Consider the following 19,027-nt stretch of genomic DNA (forward strand, 5'->3'; position numbering starts at 1 on the left):
CTGTCTCTTGGCTAGTGGGGTCGCTCCCTTTTTTCTTATATTAAACTAAATAAATACAATACATAAATATAGTTTTATTTTTACAGTTAACTGTATGGGCTTAACATCTTAGCATATAGTTAGAGAAAGCAAGGACTTTCTAAAGTCACCCCATGAGACCCTGTGCCATCTGCGAGTAAAATAACAACAACAAAAACAACATGAGTCTCTCGTTTAAGAATAAGAAAAACACTGAATAAGGAAAATATCTAGAGCTTCGAGAGCGGAAAGGAGAGCACATAACGATCCAAGATGGCGATTGTCGTAGACCACTGTTAGTCCTTCTTTTGTGCCATTACCTCGACCAGAAGGTTCCATTTTGGATTGTGACGTCGGCGGCGGGCATGCCCAAACAACAAACGGATAGACCGGGTGGAAAGATTCTGTCGATCCGGAGATAAACAAAAGCAGTGCGGGACGTCGCGCAAGACTTACCCCGATCCGTACGTGTCCGAGCCACGGGGGCGCATTTAGGACCGGGAGGGCAGGGCGGCGGAAGAGGGAAGCGGCTCGCGCCGCTGCCTTTGGGGGTCATGGAGTCTGCCGCCCCCTACTCATTGTCAGTTAGCGTCTCTAGCGACCAAGGCGGCCGTCGATACATGGAGGACTTCACCCGGGTGGTAGTGGAACCTGAACCTCCGCCGGCTGCCGCTTCCGTAGCCTTTTTTGCCGTATGTGACGGACACGGAGGGCGGGAGGCCGCAGCCTTTGCTCGCAGCCATCTCTGGTCCTTGATCCGCGAGCAGCGGGGCTTCGGCTCCGACGAACCGGCAGAAGTGTGTGCTGCTATCCGCCGGGGCTTCATAGAGTGCCACCGATCTATGTGGAAGAGGCTACGTGAGTATACCAGACATTATCCGCACACCTACCCTGGCGTTGAACGGCTGCATTTGGTTGACTGCATCGCCTTTACTGATCAAGTGTGTGTGTTTTTTTGTTCGATCTACAAATAATAATGGGGCATTTCGCTGGAACTTTTAACAGTTATTGAGGCACAAAGGGTACTATTCATATCTAAAAGCATAAACATATTCACATCTAAAAGCAGATACGAACTCATGAAAATGCATATTTTCTAAATTCGTAACCGTTCCTATAAATTGAAAGAAGTGAAACATGCGATTATTAAATAGGTATAACTTGCATTTGAAAGTGAGAAATGGAGGAAGCTTTTTTCTTTTGGATTTTAATACAACGAATTACCTCTGTTTCTAGAAGCAGCTTAAAGTTGAATAATGGCAGCACTGGAAGGGGAATCTTTCTGAGAGCATTGCTTGCTCTGAGTCTTATTCTCCTCCTGCCTCATAAAAAACGTTTAGTTAAAAAAAATAATCCATACTTGTACTTAGTAGTGTACGATAGTTTTTGTCAGGGTGCTGGTCTCTTCTCGAAAACATTCGCCTCCTTTTCAGTCGTACCCGACAAACCTCAAGTTCAAGAGAATTACATGGTTTATCGCGGCTTAGTTTGAGGCTTCGAAGGTTGTACACCGGTAAGGAACAGGAAGCGATATTAGTGGAAACACGTGAGGAGCCTATTATACAATCTGTTTCGAACAACACATGTCCTTCCCTGAGCCGGAATAGCGACCCCATTCCCTATATCCACTTGTCTCGGGACCTCCATTGCCAAAGGTGACTGGATCATAGAAATAATTGAACTGCACACGTAAAGTACGTTGTTTATGTGCATATATTAATTTTAATACAATGGAAAATATCAATGTTTCCCTACACTGTGCGATCTGTTTACTTTCCGAATGAGCCACATTTCCCGAAATAATAAAAACATTCTAACCACAGATTGAAATTTAAATGTCTTTTTAAAATAACAAACTTTAAAATTAATACAACGACGTAATTGTTTATAAAACAATAATGTAAAGAGAATAGCTATACACCCAGCAAAGGCTTCTAAATTTGAGTGTGCGACCGTATTAACTGTTTGAACAAATATGTCAAGCAAGCCTTGGCACTGCCAATTGGTCTGCCTGTCAAATAATACTTGTGCCTACTACCTATCCCAGGGTATAGGTTTTTCTTTCGAACTGATTCCAGGTGTAGCCAGCTTCGAGGTTTCAGTTCCAACAGTCCTGCCAAGCGTCACGCAACACGTGTGACGCTCACGCATTTCAGTGCGGTGATCCGCATCACCGCACTGAAATGAAATGTCACGCATTTTGCCAACGACGCCTGTCACTGACTGTGCCCGTCACGGTGTGGCTCTCTCTGCTGCTCGAGGTGCCGGCCACCTGTGTCCCAGCAAACAGTTAACATCCTTGCGCAGCTCTCCGAGAGCCGGTGCTACAATGTATCGGAGTATGGGTAGTCCCGCGTCACGTCCGGCCGCCAGGAACTGACAGGAAGTTAGTCGGCGGGCAGGGGAATCTGAGTGAGCGTGCAGGCTGCCTCACTCAGTTGTTCACTCTCCCTCATCATGATGGCACCAGGCAGGCCGGGCCGGCCGCAGGGGGTCAGTTCACAGCCCGGGCAGCAGCTTACTAACCTCGGGAAGGGCTCCAGGCTGGTCTTGATGAGGTCACAGGCTGCGGTAATGAATCCCGCGCCCGCTGCATCAACGCACCTGACCCAGCTCTATCACCCCGGTCCGGGCGGTGGCAGAGTCACATAAGAAACCCCTGGGCAGACTGCTGCGGTCGGAGTGGTTGCTTCGCGGCCACAGAGGATCACCAGGAACTGTGCAGCTGAGCCGGCCGGCCCGAGCGAGCCTGAAATTATGCGAAGGTTTTTAGAAAATGAGCTCACCTCAGGTAAGGAATATGCTACTTACTAGAGTGAAAGTGTCTGCGAGATGCAGGCGGCGTTGGGAGCTGCTGCCTCTAGTCGGTACCAGAGCCCAGTAGTGCTTATCTCCCAAGTCATCCCTGTTCGCTGTCTGTACATATAAAGGCCCGAGTTTCGGCCTCTCCTGGGAGTCCTTGCCCTCGCATTGGTTTTAAAAAGCCTGATCTTGGTTTGCTGTCAGGCTCTTGGAGCTCCAGATGTTTAGCAGAATGAAGGCAGCCCTTGCTTTGCCTATTATTTACTTGACATAGTAGCCCTGCTTATCTGTGACACTTCCCAGGTGGCTGGCGGCATCAGCCTCTTGTGCATCGCTTGCAACAGTGACTGCAGTTGTGCTGGCTGTGTTAGCATTCAGGATCTTGTTTTTCCCCTGTGAATGTTGAGGCCACGTTGTGCTGATGTGCCTTTCAACTTGTCGGTTTTCTCTTGTGTTTGCACATTGGTATAGGAGAGTAGGCCCAGATCGTCGAGCTGAATGGCATTGGAACCAATTGTTTGCAGTGCCTGTTGTTGAGGAGCGTTCTGAATAGTTCACACATGCAACTTATCGTCCATGTATACATAGACTGAGTTTCAGTTTTGGTATTTAATTCCAGATAACAGCAAAGTTCTAGTTCTTTTTGGGGATGGACAAACCATTTTCTTTTTATGCACTGTGCGGTTTGTGTATTGTGCATTTATGATGTCTTATTGCTTTTGGGCGATGAACGCCATAAGATGGGTGGTGTTAATGTTGAATTCTGGTTATTTTCAGTTGCATTCTGCATCCAGTGCCGCTGGTTTTTGGCGGGTTCTGGTTTGAGAGCGGCCCACTTTAGGCTGATGTTTTTTAGTTGCTACCTTGCCGGGCTGGACTCTTGTTTACTTGTGGTCCATTTTCAGTAAAATATGGGAACGCACATCTTTAAGCCTTAATGTAGGTGTGACTAACTCAGCTGTTTAACCACCCTATGTCAATCAGATGTACATTTTGAGAGTGGGATTATGTTAAGTGCTCTCTAATCTTCTTCCCAAGTAGGCTAGGTGATAATCTTATTCTAATTATATTTAGAGGTGTGGGGGCAGATAGGAGTGAACTTATTTAATTCCTTGAGCATCATGGCACTCAAACCTAAGGCCTCGTCCATTATTTTTAGGTCTCCGCTAGCATAGGCTGCGCATGCGCAGTCTCGCTGGCGAGATCTTATGTCTCCTAGTGGGGAGGTAAACGAGCTAGCTCTTCTCCTTTGGCTGGCTTCCTAAACGGGAGTCAGCCATTGGAGAAGAGCTATGTCCGTCACTTCAAGCCCCGTCCGTTTTGGATTGAGGGGCGTGTTTTTTGCTGTCCTTTCTATCCCTGACATCATCCGTCCAAAACACGCCCCCCAATCCGAAAAGGACGGGGCTTAGTGACTGACACATCGGCCCCTGGTTCAGAGCTCGTCCGAGCTCTGTGACTTAACCGCGTTTGTTTTAAAAATGCCCTGCGCACGTTTCTAACCTCCGCTAAACAAGCTGCTGTATTCAGGATGACCGGCATCAGATTTCAGCTGTTTGCATCACGTCCAAATTCAACGGTAAACCGTAATCCACTTCAGAGCATTCAATCTCTGTTATTTTACGGCAGTTTCAACAAGCAGATGCCGGCGCCCACGCCTGACGGTGGACTGGGCCGGCCGATACTAGAGAGGAGCCTCGCGGGCTCCATTTTCGCTTCCCCCGGGTGGGAGGAAGCAGTGCAGTTTGGCCCCCGAGGAGCCCTGGTGAAGGGGAGCTCCACTCTGCATTACGGGGGCCAGGAGCAGCCCCAAAGCAGAGCGGAGGAGAGGGAGTTGGTGCGTCGAAGGCCCGGGTGAGTGGGGTTAAGAGGGAGCGTGCATTTAGTGTGCGAGCCCGTGGGGCCCCCCCACACATGTTTGGTGCCCGCTTCTGGGCACATCGTCGGTGCTCGCAGCTGCCCCGCTTGTTTTTTCGATTCCGTCTGGGAACCTGTTTTGCCCAATAAAAAAAAAAGCTGGCACCTCTCCGTGAACTGCGACGCTCGCCCCTTGGGCTTCGCTGCCCGGGTGCTGTCACGGCTTCCCAGCCCCGCGCGCCCGCATAATAAGGCAACTTTATGGGGAGGAAGATCAGCGTCCAGGGCAAGGAAAGGCGGGGAGGGAGGGCAGGCCCCGGGGGTGGGAGGAAAGAGTTGAAGGGGCGGGCGAGAGACATGGCAGTTGGAGGGCTGGGCTAGGGGGAGGAAAAGCGACAAAGACAGAAACAGGGCTGGTGTCAAAGACACAAGATGACGAAAGCTTGGGACTGAAGGGGAAGGCGAGGCGAGGAGCAGAGGTAGCGACCGTTGCAGTGAAACAAAGCCAACTGAGTGCGCCCCGAACCGAAAGTGAGAGATGTTCGTGGCGAGCGGCGGAGAAAGGGCGGTCGAAATAAATGAGGGACAACTTTGCGACTGAGAGCAGTACACTGTATGATGAGGGGAATAAAGCAAAAGACGGGTTAAGGGCCAGTTTTAGAGATAGCATAGAGTTGGGAGGGTTGGCAAAGGGGAGGAGAGAAAAGGTTAGGTGCCAGCCTAGAGGAGGGGTTATAGGAGGCGACGTAGAGAAACAGAAGGGCTGGTGTGCGAAAGCTGTATTAGCACTCTGGTGTCGGTATTTCAGCTTTGGGTGGAAAGTAGAGTACAGGCCTGCTGGACCTGTGTCCCGGGCACTGGCAGGATGTTTGCCTGTTGTAAACCCGGCAGGGCTGGGTTAGCCTTTAATCCTTCAGCAGAAAAATACTGTGTAACCTGGTTCCTATGCTTCGAGCCGTTGCTAGCTCTTGGAATTATGCTCTGGGGCTCTGTGTGTGGCTCTGTGTGTGTGTGGCTCTGTGTGTGTGTGGCTCTGTGTGTGTGTGGCTCTGTGTGTGTGTGTGGCTCTGTGTGTGTGTGGCTCTGTGTGTGTGTGGGTCTGTGTGTGTGGGTCTGTGTGTGTGGGTCTGTGTGTGTGGGTCTGTGTGTGTGGCTCTGTGTGTGTGGCTCTGTGTGTGTGGCTCTGTGTGTATGTGTGTGTGGCTCTGTGTGTGTGTGTGTGTGTGTGTGTGTGGCTCTGTGTGTGTGTGTGTGTGTGTGGCTCTGTGTGTGTGTGTGTGTGTGGCTCTGTGTGTGTGTGTGGCTCTGTGTGTGTGTGTGTGTGGCTCTGTGTGTGTGGCTCTCTGTGTGTGTGGCTCTGTGTGTGTGTGTGTGTGTGTGGCTCTGTGTGTGTGTGTGTGTGTGGCTCTGTGTGTGTGGCTCTGTGTGTGTGTGTGTGTGTGGCTGTGTGTGTGTGTGTGTGGCTCTGTGTGTGTGTGTGGCTCTGTGTGTGTGTGTGTGGCTCTGTGTGTGTGTGTGGCTCTGTGTGTGTGTGTGTGGCTCTGTGTGTGTGTGTGGCTCTGTGTGTGTGTGTGGCTCTGTGTGTGTGTGTGGCTCTGTGTGTGTGTGTGGCTCTGTGTGTGTGTGTGGCTCTGTGTGTGTGTGTGGCTCTGTGTGTGTGTGTGGCTCTGTGTGTGTGTGTGGCTCTGTGTGTGTGTGTGTGGCTCTGTGTGTGTGTGTGTGGCTCTGTGTGTGTGTGTGGCTCTGTGTGTGTGTGTGGCTCTGTGTGTGTGTGTGGCTCTGTGTGTGTGTGTGGCTCTGTGTGTGTGTGTGGCTCTGTGTGTGTGTGTGGCTCTGTGTGTGTGTGTGGCTCTGTGTGTGTGTGTGGCTCTGTGTGTGTGTGTGGCTCTGTGTGTGTGTGTCTCTGTGTGTGTGTGTGTGTGGCTCTGTGTGTGTGTGTGTGTGGCTCTGTGTGTGTGTGTGGCTCTGTGTGTGTGTGTGTGGCTGTGTGTGTGGCTCTGTGTGTGTGTGTGTGTGTGGCTCTGTGTGTGGCTCTGTGTGTGGCTCTGTGTGTGGCTCTGTGTGTGGCTCTGTGTGTGGCTCTGTGTGTGGCTCTGTGTGTGGCTCTGTGTGTGGCTCTGTGTGTGGCTCTGTGTGTGGCTCTGTGTGTGGCTCTGTGTGTGGCTCCGTGTGTGGGTGGCTAAGTGTGTGGGTGAAAATGCAATAGGTCTCGCAAGCTATTGGCATTGTAAATGACAATGCCATTTATTTATACGTTTTAAAAACAAAACAAAAAGTCACGAGCAATGCCAATAGCTCTAACTTTAACAAAGACGAGACCATTGCATTGTAAATGCTTGTTTGTGTTCTTTGCTCTCAGATGACTGACTGAGGCTGTTTGTGTTCCATATATGGCAGCAAGAGAAAACATTCAGGCTGCAGGACACACTTCAGTTTGTGTCGTGCCTGTATAACAACAGTTGTTTAATTTGAAACCAAGCACAGCTCATGAATTCAAACTCTAATTGAGATTCTTAAATGATTGAGTCTAACTGACCATCAAACCCGACTAAGACAATTGTGATACAAAATGTAAAAGGGTAAGTGACATACTTGAATGCGAAGCTTATGAATCTCTTGAAGTTAACTACATCAGTAAAATGCAGCCAATTCCCCTATGTCAAAGCAAATTTGGGACTAGTTTCCCCCGTCCTTAGAAAAGTGGTTGATACTTGAATACGGGAAAACCACTTATAATTGCTCTTGCCATATTCCATAATGTTTTTAGGTCTCGCCTATTATATCCCACAGGGATAAATAGGCAAGATTATAGTAAGGGAAAAAGAAAAGTCTACCCAGCCTGCAGATCGCGTACAGTTCATGTGAGCTATGCGCGTGCACAGAGCCAGCCACTTCACACACCGTTTGTCTGTGCCTCTGCATCAGACTTCAAAGGCTGCCGCTTCCCCCCCCCCCCCCTGCACATCGCACACCACCATTTGTCTGTGCATCAGCATCAGACTTCAAAGGAATGCGCTCCCGCCACAGCAATGCCGAGAGCTTGTTTTTTTTTTTTCATCCATTTCGCGGGGAAGCTGTTTTGTTCGGCGGCATAACAAAACACAACATAGCATAACAAAACATAGCATAGCATAACAAAACATAGCATAGCATAACAAAACATAGCATAGCATAACAAAACATAGCATAGCATAACAAAACATAGCATAGCATAACAAAACAGCATAACAAAACAAAGCATAGCATAACAAAACATAGCATAACAAAACAGCATTGCAAAACAAAGCATAGCATAATAAAATACAACAAAACATAGCACAACAAAACAAAGCATAGGATAGAAAAACATAGCATAACTAAACATAGCATAGCAACACACAACAAAACATAGCATAGCTTGTGTTCATGGCTGGCGATGGCCTGACTACGCTGCAGCGCAAATTGAAGGTCCTCAGGGCATGGAATGAAGTTTTGGCAGAGCAGCCCGGGCGTAATAAAATCTCTATCCTGGGCATAGCAGGGTCTGCAACTGCTGGTAACATTGAGCGCTCTGTGGAGGAACATTTGTATTGCCTGTTTGACCAGCATAATGTTTCCAATGTATTGATAGTGGAGACAGTACACTGGTCCCAGGCCCCAGTTCCAAAACTGAGCCTAAATCCAAACCTTTAATAGCGCAACTCCTCATTTACAGGGACGTGGCCCTAGTTCTTAAACCTAGTCAGGCCTCCCCTGATATCCAGTATGACGATTCATGGATCTCATTCTACCCTGACTTCACCCCAGCCTCCGGAGCCTTTGTTTTATGCACCTATCTTGGTTGTTGGCTATCTGAACCCCCCCCCTGTTATTTTCTAAGGTTTGTTTTCTTGAATAGGGGGGGTCTTCATGGGAAAAGTCGGCTGTAAGTTAACATCACTAACACATTCTTGCAGACTCGTGTGGTTCACATCGGGACTCTTGCCCTGCTTGTTGTATGGAAATGGTGGCATACTCTTTGAAAGTCCACATGTGCAATTTGTACCTTGTACTGCAGTCTCTTCAGCATGGAAACAGGCCTGAGTGGTCTACTCTTGGAAAAAGCCTTCTGTATAGCTTACAGTAAATGCCAACGAATTTCCCTGCTAATATTCACTATCAAGTAGCTGAGCGAGAAGTTCATCATTCAACATGCTCTGATTTCATTGAAAGCAATGTTCTTTATGCAGTTTGGTAATGCTTTAGGTTTGTTCATGGTACAAAATTGGTCCGATTGCCGTACAGAACTAGCTCGTTATGACCTGGACCAGGCGGGATTACTGCCCTAATACTTGTGGATCCTTCTGCTGCTTTCGAAGCTGTGTCTCGTGCAGCGTTTACTTCACAGCTGCGTGAGGCTGATGCCAGAGTTTCTTTATTGGCTTTTTTCCTTACTTCAGGAAAAGTATCCAACTATCACCTTGGGTAATATTCCCTGAGTCTTGCATTATACAAGCTCTATACATCACTGCTTCTTTCCAAGCTCATCAAATCCTTTGGACTCTACTACATCTACTGAAGACGTATGCTTCCACTGAAAGAGTGCTTGTATTGCACATTTTCCCTTAAGTACAGCAGGACGGTGGTGGTGATGGTGTTAACTCCAGATGTATTTATTGAGAAGTAATAGCTAAATTAATTTAGTCGAGGTTTGGGTTAATATCACTCTGTATTAAAGACTACAGAAAAAAAATTCTTACTTGAAATCTCAGTTTACAGTAGTAGGCAAGGGGGTTTTGTGTTGACTTTCCCCCTGACAAATCGTGGGATAAATTTGCCTGTGATAATCCTTGTTAAACTATTTCAAAAGAGATTGAATTGTTCTTTGTCAAATGTAGTTTTGTATGCATTTCTGTTTTTAAAATTGTGTGCCTGATGGTTGCCTTGTGCGAAAGGCTATCCTCCATAAGTAAATTTGAGTTGGTATGGTGACAAGCCACTAACAAATGGTGTAGGCCTGATTAGTTTACTGGGAACTTACGTTTGACGCCATGGGTTAGGTCTGTTTTATTTTTTATGAGAACAGCAGTAGGACTGACATCTTACCTTCATGTAAAGCATTTGTTTAAGCCATTAGGTTTTTATTGGTGTCCTGTTATCTAACTTTAGAGGTTATAGACTAGTATTTTCTTTACATTAAATCTCATCGATTGTCTTTTGTAGGCAAAGGTTTTTGATGTTGGCAGCCGTGCTCCGAGATTACCTTTTATAGACAAGGATTTTGGTGTTAAATACACTCTTTGACAAAACGTACCTATAGAAGGTTTACACTATAATAATTCTTGCAGAAATCCCTTCAGATGGCTGAGAGGCATAGCTGTCGGTCAGGATTATGTTGTTTTGAGTATTTTGTTATTAGTCTGTCATTTACTCTGTTTCCATTACTGACAGCATACAGCTAAGAGCAGTAGTTTATCTCATATCAGCCACTGGCGGTCTGGTGAAATGCACACGCATGCTGGAAAATTAGTGTGCTCCAGTGCAGGGTCTGTTGACCATTCCTTTTAGTTTTTCCTTTTCTCCTTTTTAGGTCTCGCCTACGCAGAGCGCAATCGATGCATAGGTAAAAAGACCTTGAGCAATCGCTTCGGCTTTTCAACCAAAAACGTGCACCCGTTCCATTACCTTCAATGGCAACGCCTGCACGTTTGGCGATTCACTTGCGGGAGCGCGCGGCGCCATATGGTAGCTATTATCGCTCCTGGCGCTGCTAGCTCTCGCAAGTGAAACGCTTTCACTTATGCTGACACTTTTTTTTTTTATCCAGCTTTTGATGCTCTCAGCCTAGTTCTCCTGCTGAAGGCCAAGGCTGCCAGATCTTGATGCTCGTTTCTTCCAAGACATTTTTGCGTACACGAAGACCGATTGTGTCTCTGGGATGTTGTAATCAATGTGAATTTTAATTTTAATAGGTGCATCTGGCCTCGCATATCGGGACCAGCAACGCAGACCTTTCTTGTGTTTAGTCAAGAGCGCCAACTAGTGGGAAGTGAATGTAGAGCTATATTTTCTGCAATTGAGAAAATACCGGAATATGTTCACTGTTTAGGCGTAGAAGCTGCTCGGCAAGCGCCTGATTCATCCTTAATGAACATAAACATTGCAGAGTGATTTAAAAACATAGATGAACTACAGGATATCCGGGACTCCTAATTATGAAAAGTATGTTCACAAACGCAGTCTAGAAAATAAATACGCGCCGGGATTCAGCACATGGGGAATGCCTATGATCGAAAAATAGAAGACCCAACAAAAACCAACACACTGTCCAAAGCTGCATCTACACGTTCTTGGACTCATACAAATGCTTCATACAGTTACACCTCTAACACCAACAAGCATTTACAATGCAACGGTCTCGCCTTCGGAAAAGTTATAGCTGTTTGCATTGTAAATGACAAACTTTTTATTTAAGTGTTGATTTTGAAAACCGATAAATAAATGGCATTGTCATTTACAATCCCAATAGCTTAATCTCTCGCAAATACGAGACCTATTGCATTTGCAGCCACACACACACACATAGAGCCACACACACACACACACACACACACACACACACACACACACACACACACACACACAGCCACACACATACAGAGCCACAAACACAGAGCCACACACAGCAGTGAGCACCGGAAACCACTGTCTCAAATTAAGCACTGCACTTTTAGCTGAACGTCGCGGAGTGCCTTAATTTGAAAAATTAATTAAGCTCCCTGTCGTGGGGGTCTGTTAGCCACTGATTGCTCAGTCCCCAATGCTGCAACAATGTGAGGTGAGAGAGAAAGTGTGTGGGTGCGAATGTGAGTGCGTGCAAGAATGTGCGTGAGAGAGACTGAATGAATAAGCGCACTCGTCCGTGCATAGGTGTCCTTGTGAGCGACCACATTGTGCTAGACTGAGTGGGAAAGACAGGGTGTGGTGTGTGAGTATTTGCGTGTGAGGGAGAAGAGAGAGAGGCAATGTCTGTGAGAGATTGACCTCTTAAATGCGGTAAACTAGATTGGCTATTACATGGACATGGTGGGATTGGTAGGGCTCTCCATTTAAACCACTTCAATTTTTTGCAACTTAAGGTTTATACTTTTTGATCAAGTTCTGAAAGGCTTTGTAGAAGTTGTCAATGTATTAATTACATTAAACTCAGTACATCCATTGCCCAATCTCTGATAAATTGCAATAATCGGCTTTCTAAACAGATAACTTGGTGAGCTCAGGAAAGTGTTCTGACGTGCCGTTTATTTCCATAGTTTGCAAACCAAGAATGTGAAATTAGCTTCACACCAACACTGAGAGCAGTTTAACGGCTCGTATACGCCGGTAATTGTAATCCCTTCACTGAGGCTACAGCAGTGCCACTAATAAAAGACCAACCGTCGTAGTGTTCACCTTTCTTTCTAAATGCTTTTAAGAACTATCAAACAGCACACGCTTACTGAAAAAATGACATGGCAGTGGCTTCTATTCCACCAGTTCAGGAGCACAGCAACCTTATCGGTCACACCAAATGACCGGCTGCAAAGGCTTGACAGGAATGTGAACCGCACGCTGCACCTTAACCATTCAAGAAATAGTCAACAACATAAACAAAAAGCAGATACTTGGCACGTAAAAACAACGACCTTACTTCCAGTACACGTGCAGAGCTTTTCTTTTTGCTCAAGTAATAAAGCACTAACGCCCAAATGACACAAGGAGCGAAAACTAGTTACAATCATAATTTGTGCTCCTCCCTGTCTCGTATGTTCTCTTTGCAGATGCATGACAGCAAATTCAGAGCTTCCCCGTTTAATTTTTTGGCTTGAATGTATTAAGAAACGTGTGTTCACTGTCAATTAAAGCCTCACTTGTTACCACGTAAAACAAGCCACGTGTCCCGCAGACGAACACTATCATTTTCCACTTCACATAGCGCTCGCTGTGCTCTGTAAGCCCCGTCCTTTTCGGATTGAGGGACGTTTTTCGAGGAGAGAAAGAAACGGAAAAAACATGCCCCTCAATCCGAAAAGGACGGGGCTTACAGCGAGACAATGATGTCAGAGACCTCTTCTCCAATGGCTGGCCGCCGTTTAGGTCAGCAAATGAAGAAGAGGGGCGGGGTTTACCCTCGCTACTATGAGACATGAAGTCTCGCTGCGAGACTGCGCATGTGCAGCCTACGCTAGTCTCGACCTAAAATAGATAAGATTTTTCAGGTTGCAAAATTGCTTGTTAGCATAATGATGAAGCCCTCAAATATTACATGGCATGACCTTTATTTACTGTGTTACTGATATTATTGTAAATAACATAATGAATCGGGATTTCACCGCTGGGTTTACAGTCAGGTTACGATGCAGATACAGAGAGCATTGGCTGCGGGGTTAGACCCGGGAACCAAAAGCAGGCCTGGCAAAAATGCTCAGAGCAGCCCCGCTCCCGTTGTCTCCTTATTCGATTTCTCTCTTTCTCAGTCTCCCTTCTCTCTTGTCTGTCTTCTCCCTCGCTCATCACTTTCTCTTTGCCCACCCATCTGTCTTGCTCTTGAAGCTTGCCCGTACCTTTTGCAATTAACCTCCAGGAGCTACATAAAGTTACAGAGGCACCATTAATGGCCCATGGCTTTCAAACCAAGCCTCCCAGGGCTTCAGCCCACTAGGAAAATGCCCGGTCAAATAAAAAGCCTGTCCGGCCCTGATTTGGCTGGCATTGTGTCCTCACTGTACTCCCCAATCCTACACTTCCTTTCAATTGTCTTGTGTACGTGGGCAAGCACACACCTGCCTGTGTGCCACTTACCGGTGTGTCGCAGGTTTTCGGTCCTGCTTATCGGACCGCACCCGGATGTACACCCACCGCATCTGGCCAGGCATGGCCAAAGGGGTTAAAATAAAAGGGGGTAGACTGCTCGTGCTCTCTCTCTCTCACAACTGCATCCATGTGTTGTGTGCCAGTTATTGGCGGTCAGTAATTGCTACAATGTGTTCTGTCGGGTTAAAGAATTGCTTCGTATCAAAGATATTAAAGTGGTATACAAGTGGTATATATAAAACAACGTAATTCACAAGCATTGGCATTGCCAATAGGTTCCCTTTTGGGACCTTATAAGTATTTAGTTATGCAGCACAATATCCTTGGTGCAATAACATCAACCGTTGCATGGCTAAACACTTATAAGGTCCCAAAGGCGAGACCTATTGGCTATGCCAATGCTTGTTACATTTTTTTTTAGTTTCTTTCTTGCTCAGTTTTCATTTTTAGAAGACACTGCAGCTTCTCAGACTGCGCTTTTGGGTTGCTTGCTTGCTTCTTGCTTCACCTGCATTTAGCCACATCCTACGTGGCCACTACCTCTAAACCTATCTAACATCATTGGGTGCCGCTCGAGGCTAGAGACGCTACTTGCCTGTTTTCAGCCCTGGGAGTTTGCTGGTTCTAAGAATCACTTTGGGACCACGGTGTGAGGATATCGCACGGGCGTGCAGCGGGACTGCGAGGACCAAGGGGCCAACTTCCAGTTCAGTGGCCGCACCTGGGTTCTCTTCTCGCTCCGCCCCTTCGCCCTTATCAGCGCCTCGCGGCCCCCGCTCCGCGGGAGCCGCTCAAGGCTAGAGACGCTACTTGCCTGTTTTCAGCCCTGGGAGTTTGCCGGTTCTAAGAATCACTTTGGGACCACGGTGTGAGGATATCGCACGGGCGTGCAGCGGGACTGCGAGGACCAAGGGGCCAACTTCCAGCTCAGTGGCCGCACCTGGGTTCTCTTCTCGCTCCGCCCCTTCGCCCTTATCAGCGCCTCGCGGCCCCCGCTCCGCGGGAGCCGCTCGAGGCTAGAGACGCTACTCGCCTGTTTTCAGCCCTGGGAGTTTGCCGGTTCTAAGAATCACTTTGGGACCACGGTGTGGATATCGCACGGGCGTGCAGCGGGACTGCGAGGACCAAGGGGCCAACTTCCAGCTGAGTGGCCGCACCTGGGTTCTCTTCTCACTCCGCCCCTTCGCCCTTATCAGCGCCTCGCGGCCCCCGCTCCGCGGGAGCCGCTCGAGGCTAGAGACGCTACTCGCCTGTTTTCAGCCCTGGGAGTTTGCCGGTTCTAAGAATCACTTTGGGACCACGGTGTGGATATCGCACGGGCGTGCAGCGGGACTGCGAGGACCAAGGGGCCAACTTCCAGCTGAGTGGCCGCACCTGGGTTCTCTTCTCACTCCGCCCCTTCGCCCTTATCAGCGCCTTGCGGCAACCGCTCCGCGGGAGCCGCTCGAGGCTAGAGACGCTACTTGCCTGTTTTCAGCCCTGGGAGTTTGCCGGTTCTAAGAATCACTTTGGGACCACGGTGTGAGGATATCGCACGGGCGTGCAGCGGGACTGCGAGGACCAGGGGGCCAAGTTCCAGCTCAGTGGCCGCACCTGGGTTCTCTTCTCGCTCTGCCCTTCTCTTCCCCCCCCCCCCCCCCCCCCCCCCCGCCCGCCCCCGGTCTCTCACCCATTTAAAGGAATTACAGCTACGCGCGCGGGTCCAAGCTCGGGGGGAAGCCCAGGCAAAGGATGGGCCGTTAGAGACCGGACCGGGCCACCCCCCTAACGACTTGCTCTCTAGGCCACCTTTACCCTCCCGCCTTGCTACTAGAGGTTCGGACTTAACACAATGGCTACGAGAGAAACAAAAAGCAAGGCCGCTCCCATGCTCTCAGGTACTTTGGACAATTTTCTTGCAAAGGCAAATACAGTGGTAAATAAGGGGCTCACAGTGTTAGAAAAACAAATTGCCGAAGGTATAGAAGGCTCGCACCTGGCTTTTCCGGGGTCATCATCCAATGTCAGATCATCCCTGCTGCTTGATGCTACGCACCTATCACTCATGGATAGCATTGCAGGGCTCGAAAATTCCACTCGACCGCTAGCATAGACGAGCTAAATTTAACAAGGTCGAGCTGTTTTTAGGTCCTACTCGCCCTTTCTGGCAAGTAGGAAAACAAACCAGCTTTTGTTCTCTGTCTGTGAAAACGGAACAAATGTGACAAGATAACAAGATTTAAAGGCATTTTTATTGCTCACAAAGTTAATGAGCTATAAAGATGCCTTTAAATCTTGTTATCTTGTCACATTTGCTCTGCTTTCAGAGACGGAGGTCAAGTAGGTTGCAGTTAGGTTGAGGATATTTTTTAAGGTACTAGTCCTGCAGGACTAGTACCATTTTTTTGGATTTTTCGAGCCTTGCATTGATCAAACCATAGTCTGTCCTACAACAGCTAAGGACCCCATCTAACTCACACAGGGACAGAGACGCGACACACATCACTGATGAGGTGGAATCTTCCCCATCTGTAGAGTTAGCCCTACCTAGGGCCCTGGGGGACGGTTCTACTGTCATAGATCATATGGGTGATAGAGAAGTTGCTGCCCCGAAAAGGAAAAGATCTAGGAAGTCCAAAGGTGCCAAAAGGGCTAAAGTATATCCCACAACAAACACTACTGAAAATAGCATGGACGCCCCTGGAATTTCCACCATGGGGAACGCCATGGAAATGATGAGTCCTCTACCCCTCACCTCCAACCCTATACCCACTCATACCGGCCCATTCATTTTTGGAGGGGGTCCTTCTAACTCTAACACCTCAGAGCATATCATCTGCTCACTTACTGATATTTTCAAAAGCCTTCTGGATCCTCTCGCCCTCAAATTAGACTCTATTGAGGCAAGACTTCTAGGTTTAGAAAGATCAAGTGGTAGCGGTGGCGACCAGCAAGGGTTACGAGTAAGTACACATGGAGCTAGCGGGGCTAATATTGGGATTCCTTCCTCCCCTGCTGCTACAACTACTGCAGCTCCTATTCTACCAACAGCTCCTCCCTGGGAGAATACCACCACAGTCCCCCCACCACAACCGGCCCCTGTACCCCTTCCTAGGCAACTGCCTCCGGTACCAACTGTCAGGAGGTCGAAGCCACCTGCTTCGGCCAGTTCATCTGGACCGGAGAGACCATCTAATGAAACAGCTAACTGCCCAAACCGGTTAGTTAGCTCCTTTAACCAGCGAAAAGCAGTTAACCTGCCCCCTGAAGCGGCGGCCTATACTGTGATTCTGATGGGGGTACCGGAGCTTTCCAGTAACGTGGTGGAATCCTATGATTCCCTACGCAACAAAGTTATTAGCTGGTTAAATGTCCAAAGGCCCCTACCATCTAACCTAAGAGGAGAAGTACTTATGGTTAGAAGGGTCCCATGGGTTGGGTACACTGTCAAGAAAAGTGCGGGAGATTGTATAATTGTAAGCTTTAAGAGTCCACAGGTTGCTACATACCTTTGTAATTGGCTTGGGAGCTCAGGAAACACATCCATAGAATTGGTCCCTCTGTCGTTCTTCTATACTAATGTACGAGACTTGACCATGAGTAGGGACTATGGTTGGACAAGGGTGGGGTTTGCTGTTGATGGGTCGAGATACAGGCCCACCCGCAATGATATCCCCGTTCATGGCAACTATGTACACCCCAACAGATTCAGTTGCCTTTATCAGGTTGACTGACTCCAGAAGGGTGCATCTTCCGGGCACACCCATAATATCGCTGGTGAATCTGTAGGACAGGGGGTAGGGAGGGGCACAATTGATACCACCATTCGAGACTCGGACGCATCCCCCCGGGAGAGCCTAATCCTTATCAGCTCCCGGGGCCAAGTAAACAACTTACTTCCGAGTCCACCGGGTCCTAATTCAGCCCCCGTAGCTCCACCTGTCTTGGAAACAACACTCCAAGGGCCCGAAGCTGCACCGTCGGACGCCGCACCCGAGATAAACAGGGGGTTGGGATCAAAGACTCCAGCTGGAACCTTGAAGGTCCTCTCCTGGAATATGGCGGGTATTGCCAATGAACTAGATACAAACGACTGGGATTCCTTAGTGGGCAGCAGTGACATTTGTCTCTTCCAAGAGACCTGGGCCAGGGAACCCCTGTGTAGAGCAGGATACGCAATCTTTGAAATGAAAGCTAAGTGGAGTGGTAAAGGGAGGCCCTCAGGTGGTTTGGCGGTCTGGGTAGCCAGTCATATTGGGTGTAAGGCGGAGAATGTACCTACTTTCTCTCAGGACATACAATGTGTTCTACTTAAATGGCCCAATGCCTTCAATTTGGCAATTATTAACGTCTACTCTCGCCCAGTTAGCGCGTCCATGGAATCATCTACACTTGACGATCTTTCATCATTCCTGGGTCAACTTCCCATCGACTGTAAGATAGTGATGGGCAGAGATTTTAACTGTCACTTTGAACCCTTGGAAGGTTTGAAGGAGGGTGCCCTAACTGATGATGATTACTGGGGGGTCCCGCCATGCCAATCCCCCCCATCTAAAATCTTGGTCCCCTCTTGCAGTGCAAATTATGTCCCTAACACTAAACTTTGCGCTAAGGGCTTGTAATGGGCGTGCCTCTTTTGACACCCCTTCATCGTGCACCTTCAATAGGAAGGACCATGAATCGCGCCTGGACTACATTTTTGTAGACACAGGCTTGTGGTCCAAGGTACAGGATTTCAGGGTCATTGAAAGAACGGATAGTGACCATAACACACTTTTATTAGACATGGTCCACCCCTCACCTGCTGCTGGGCCACTATCCGCCGATCCCAGCGAAGACCCAGGGAATCTGGTTCTTAGTTCCAACAGACGTAGGGTAAGATGGGGCAAATTGGTAAACTCAAAAAAGAGTATAAGTAAAATCTATGAACTAGCACTTCCCAAGCTAAACGAAATGGACGGACTAGTCAACCAGCCTAGACCCCCAGATTTTAACGAGAAACTAGCCCAAATCCATAAAGACTTAGTGGGAACCCTAGGAGAGGTTTTCTACCCGGTTGTAGTGCCAAGGAAGAAAAAGACTCGAACCTCAACCTGGTACAATTCCTCTTGTAAAAAGATCAAGACAGAGCTAATAGCCACAATAAAAGCAGGTACCAATAAGGGTAAGGTAGCTGAGCTTAGGCTGAAATACAGGGAAGCCATGGTACAAGCAAAGTCTGAATGGGACTGGAATAGATGGCAGGACCTCTCCCTAGCACTAGAAGCGAGGGATTCTAGCAAATTTTGGTCTTTAGTTAATACCGGCTCAGGAGAACCAAAAACTGCAGTGGAGTCAAACATAGCAGCTTCTGTCTGGGAAGCCCATTTTAGCAAACTGTACCAAGATACCCCTGAATTTGCTAACGATGTGGCCACTGATGTCCTACCTGACCCTGTAGTTGGACTAGAATATACTCTGGGCGAGGTAGTTAGTGCAATAGAGAGACTGGCGTTGGGGAAGGCCCCGGGTCTTGACAGATTGCCTGGCGATCTTTTTAGATACCATCCAGAGATCTGGG

General features: G+C 48.1%; 1 protein-coding gene across 1 annotated transcript in view; it reads left to right on the forward strand.

Moving 5' to 3' along the window:
- The first annotated feature begins 365 nt into the window (after positions 1-365).
- The window catches only part of PPM1D (protein phosphatase, Mg2+/Mn2+ dependent 1D), a 181,475-nt gene continuing 162,813 nt past the window's right edge, over positions 366-19,027 (forward strand). Inside the window, exon 1 of the mRNA XM_086954921.1 lies at positions 366-876. Coding sequence (XP_086811047.1) covers positions 573-876 — 304 coding nt within the window. The 5' untranslated portion in view covers positions 366-572. The remainder of the gene's footprint in view (positions 877-19,027) is intronic.

Source organism: Lissotriton vulgaris, chromosome 2_1 (assembly GCF_964263255.1).
Source record: "Lissotriton vulgaris chromosome 2_1, aLisVul1.2, whole genome shotgun sequence".
Lineage (NCBI taxonomy): Eukaryota > Metazoa > Chordata > Amphibia > Caudata > Salamandridae > Lissotriton > Lissotriton vulgaris.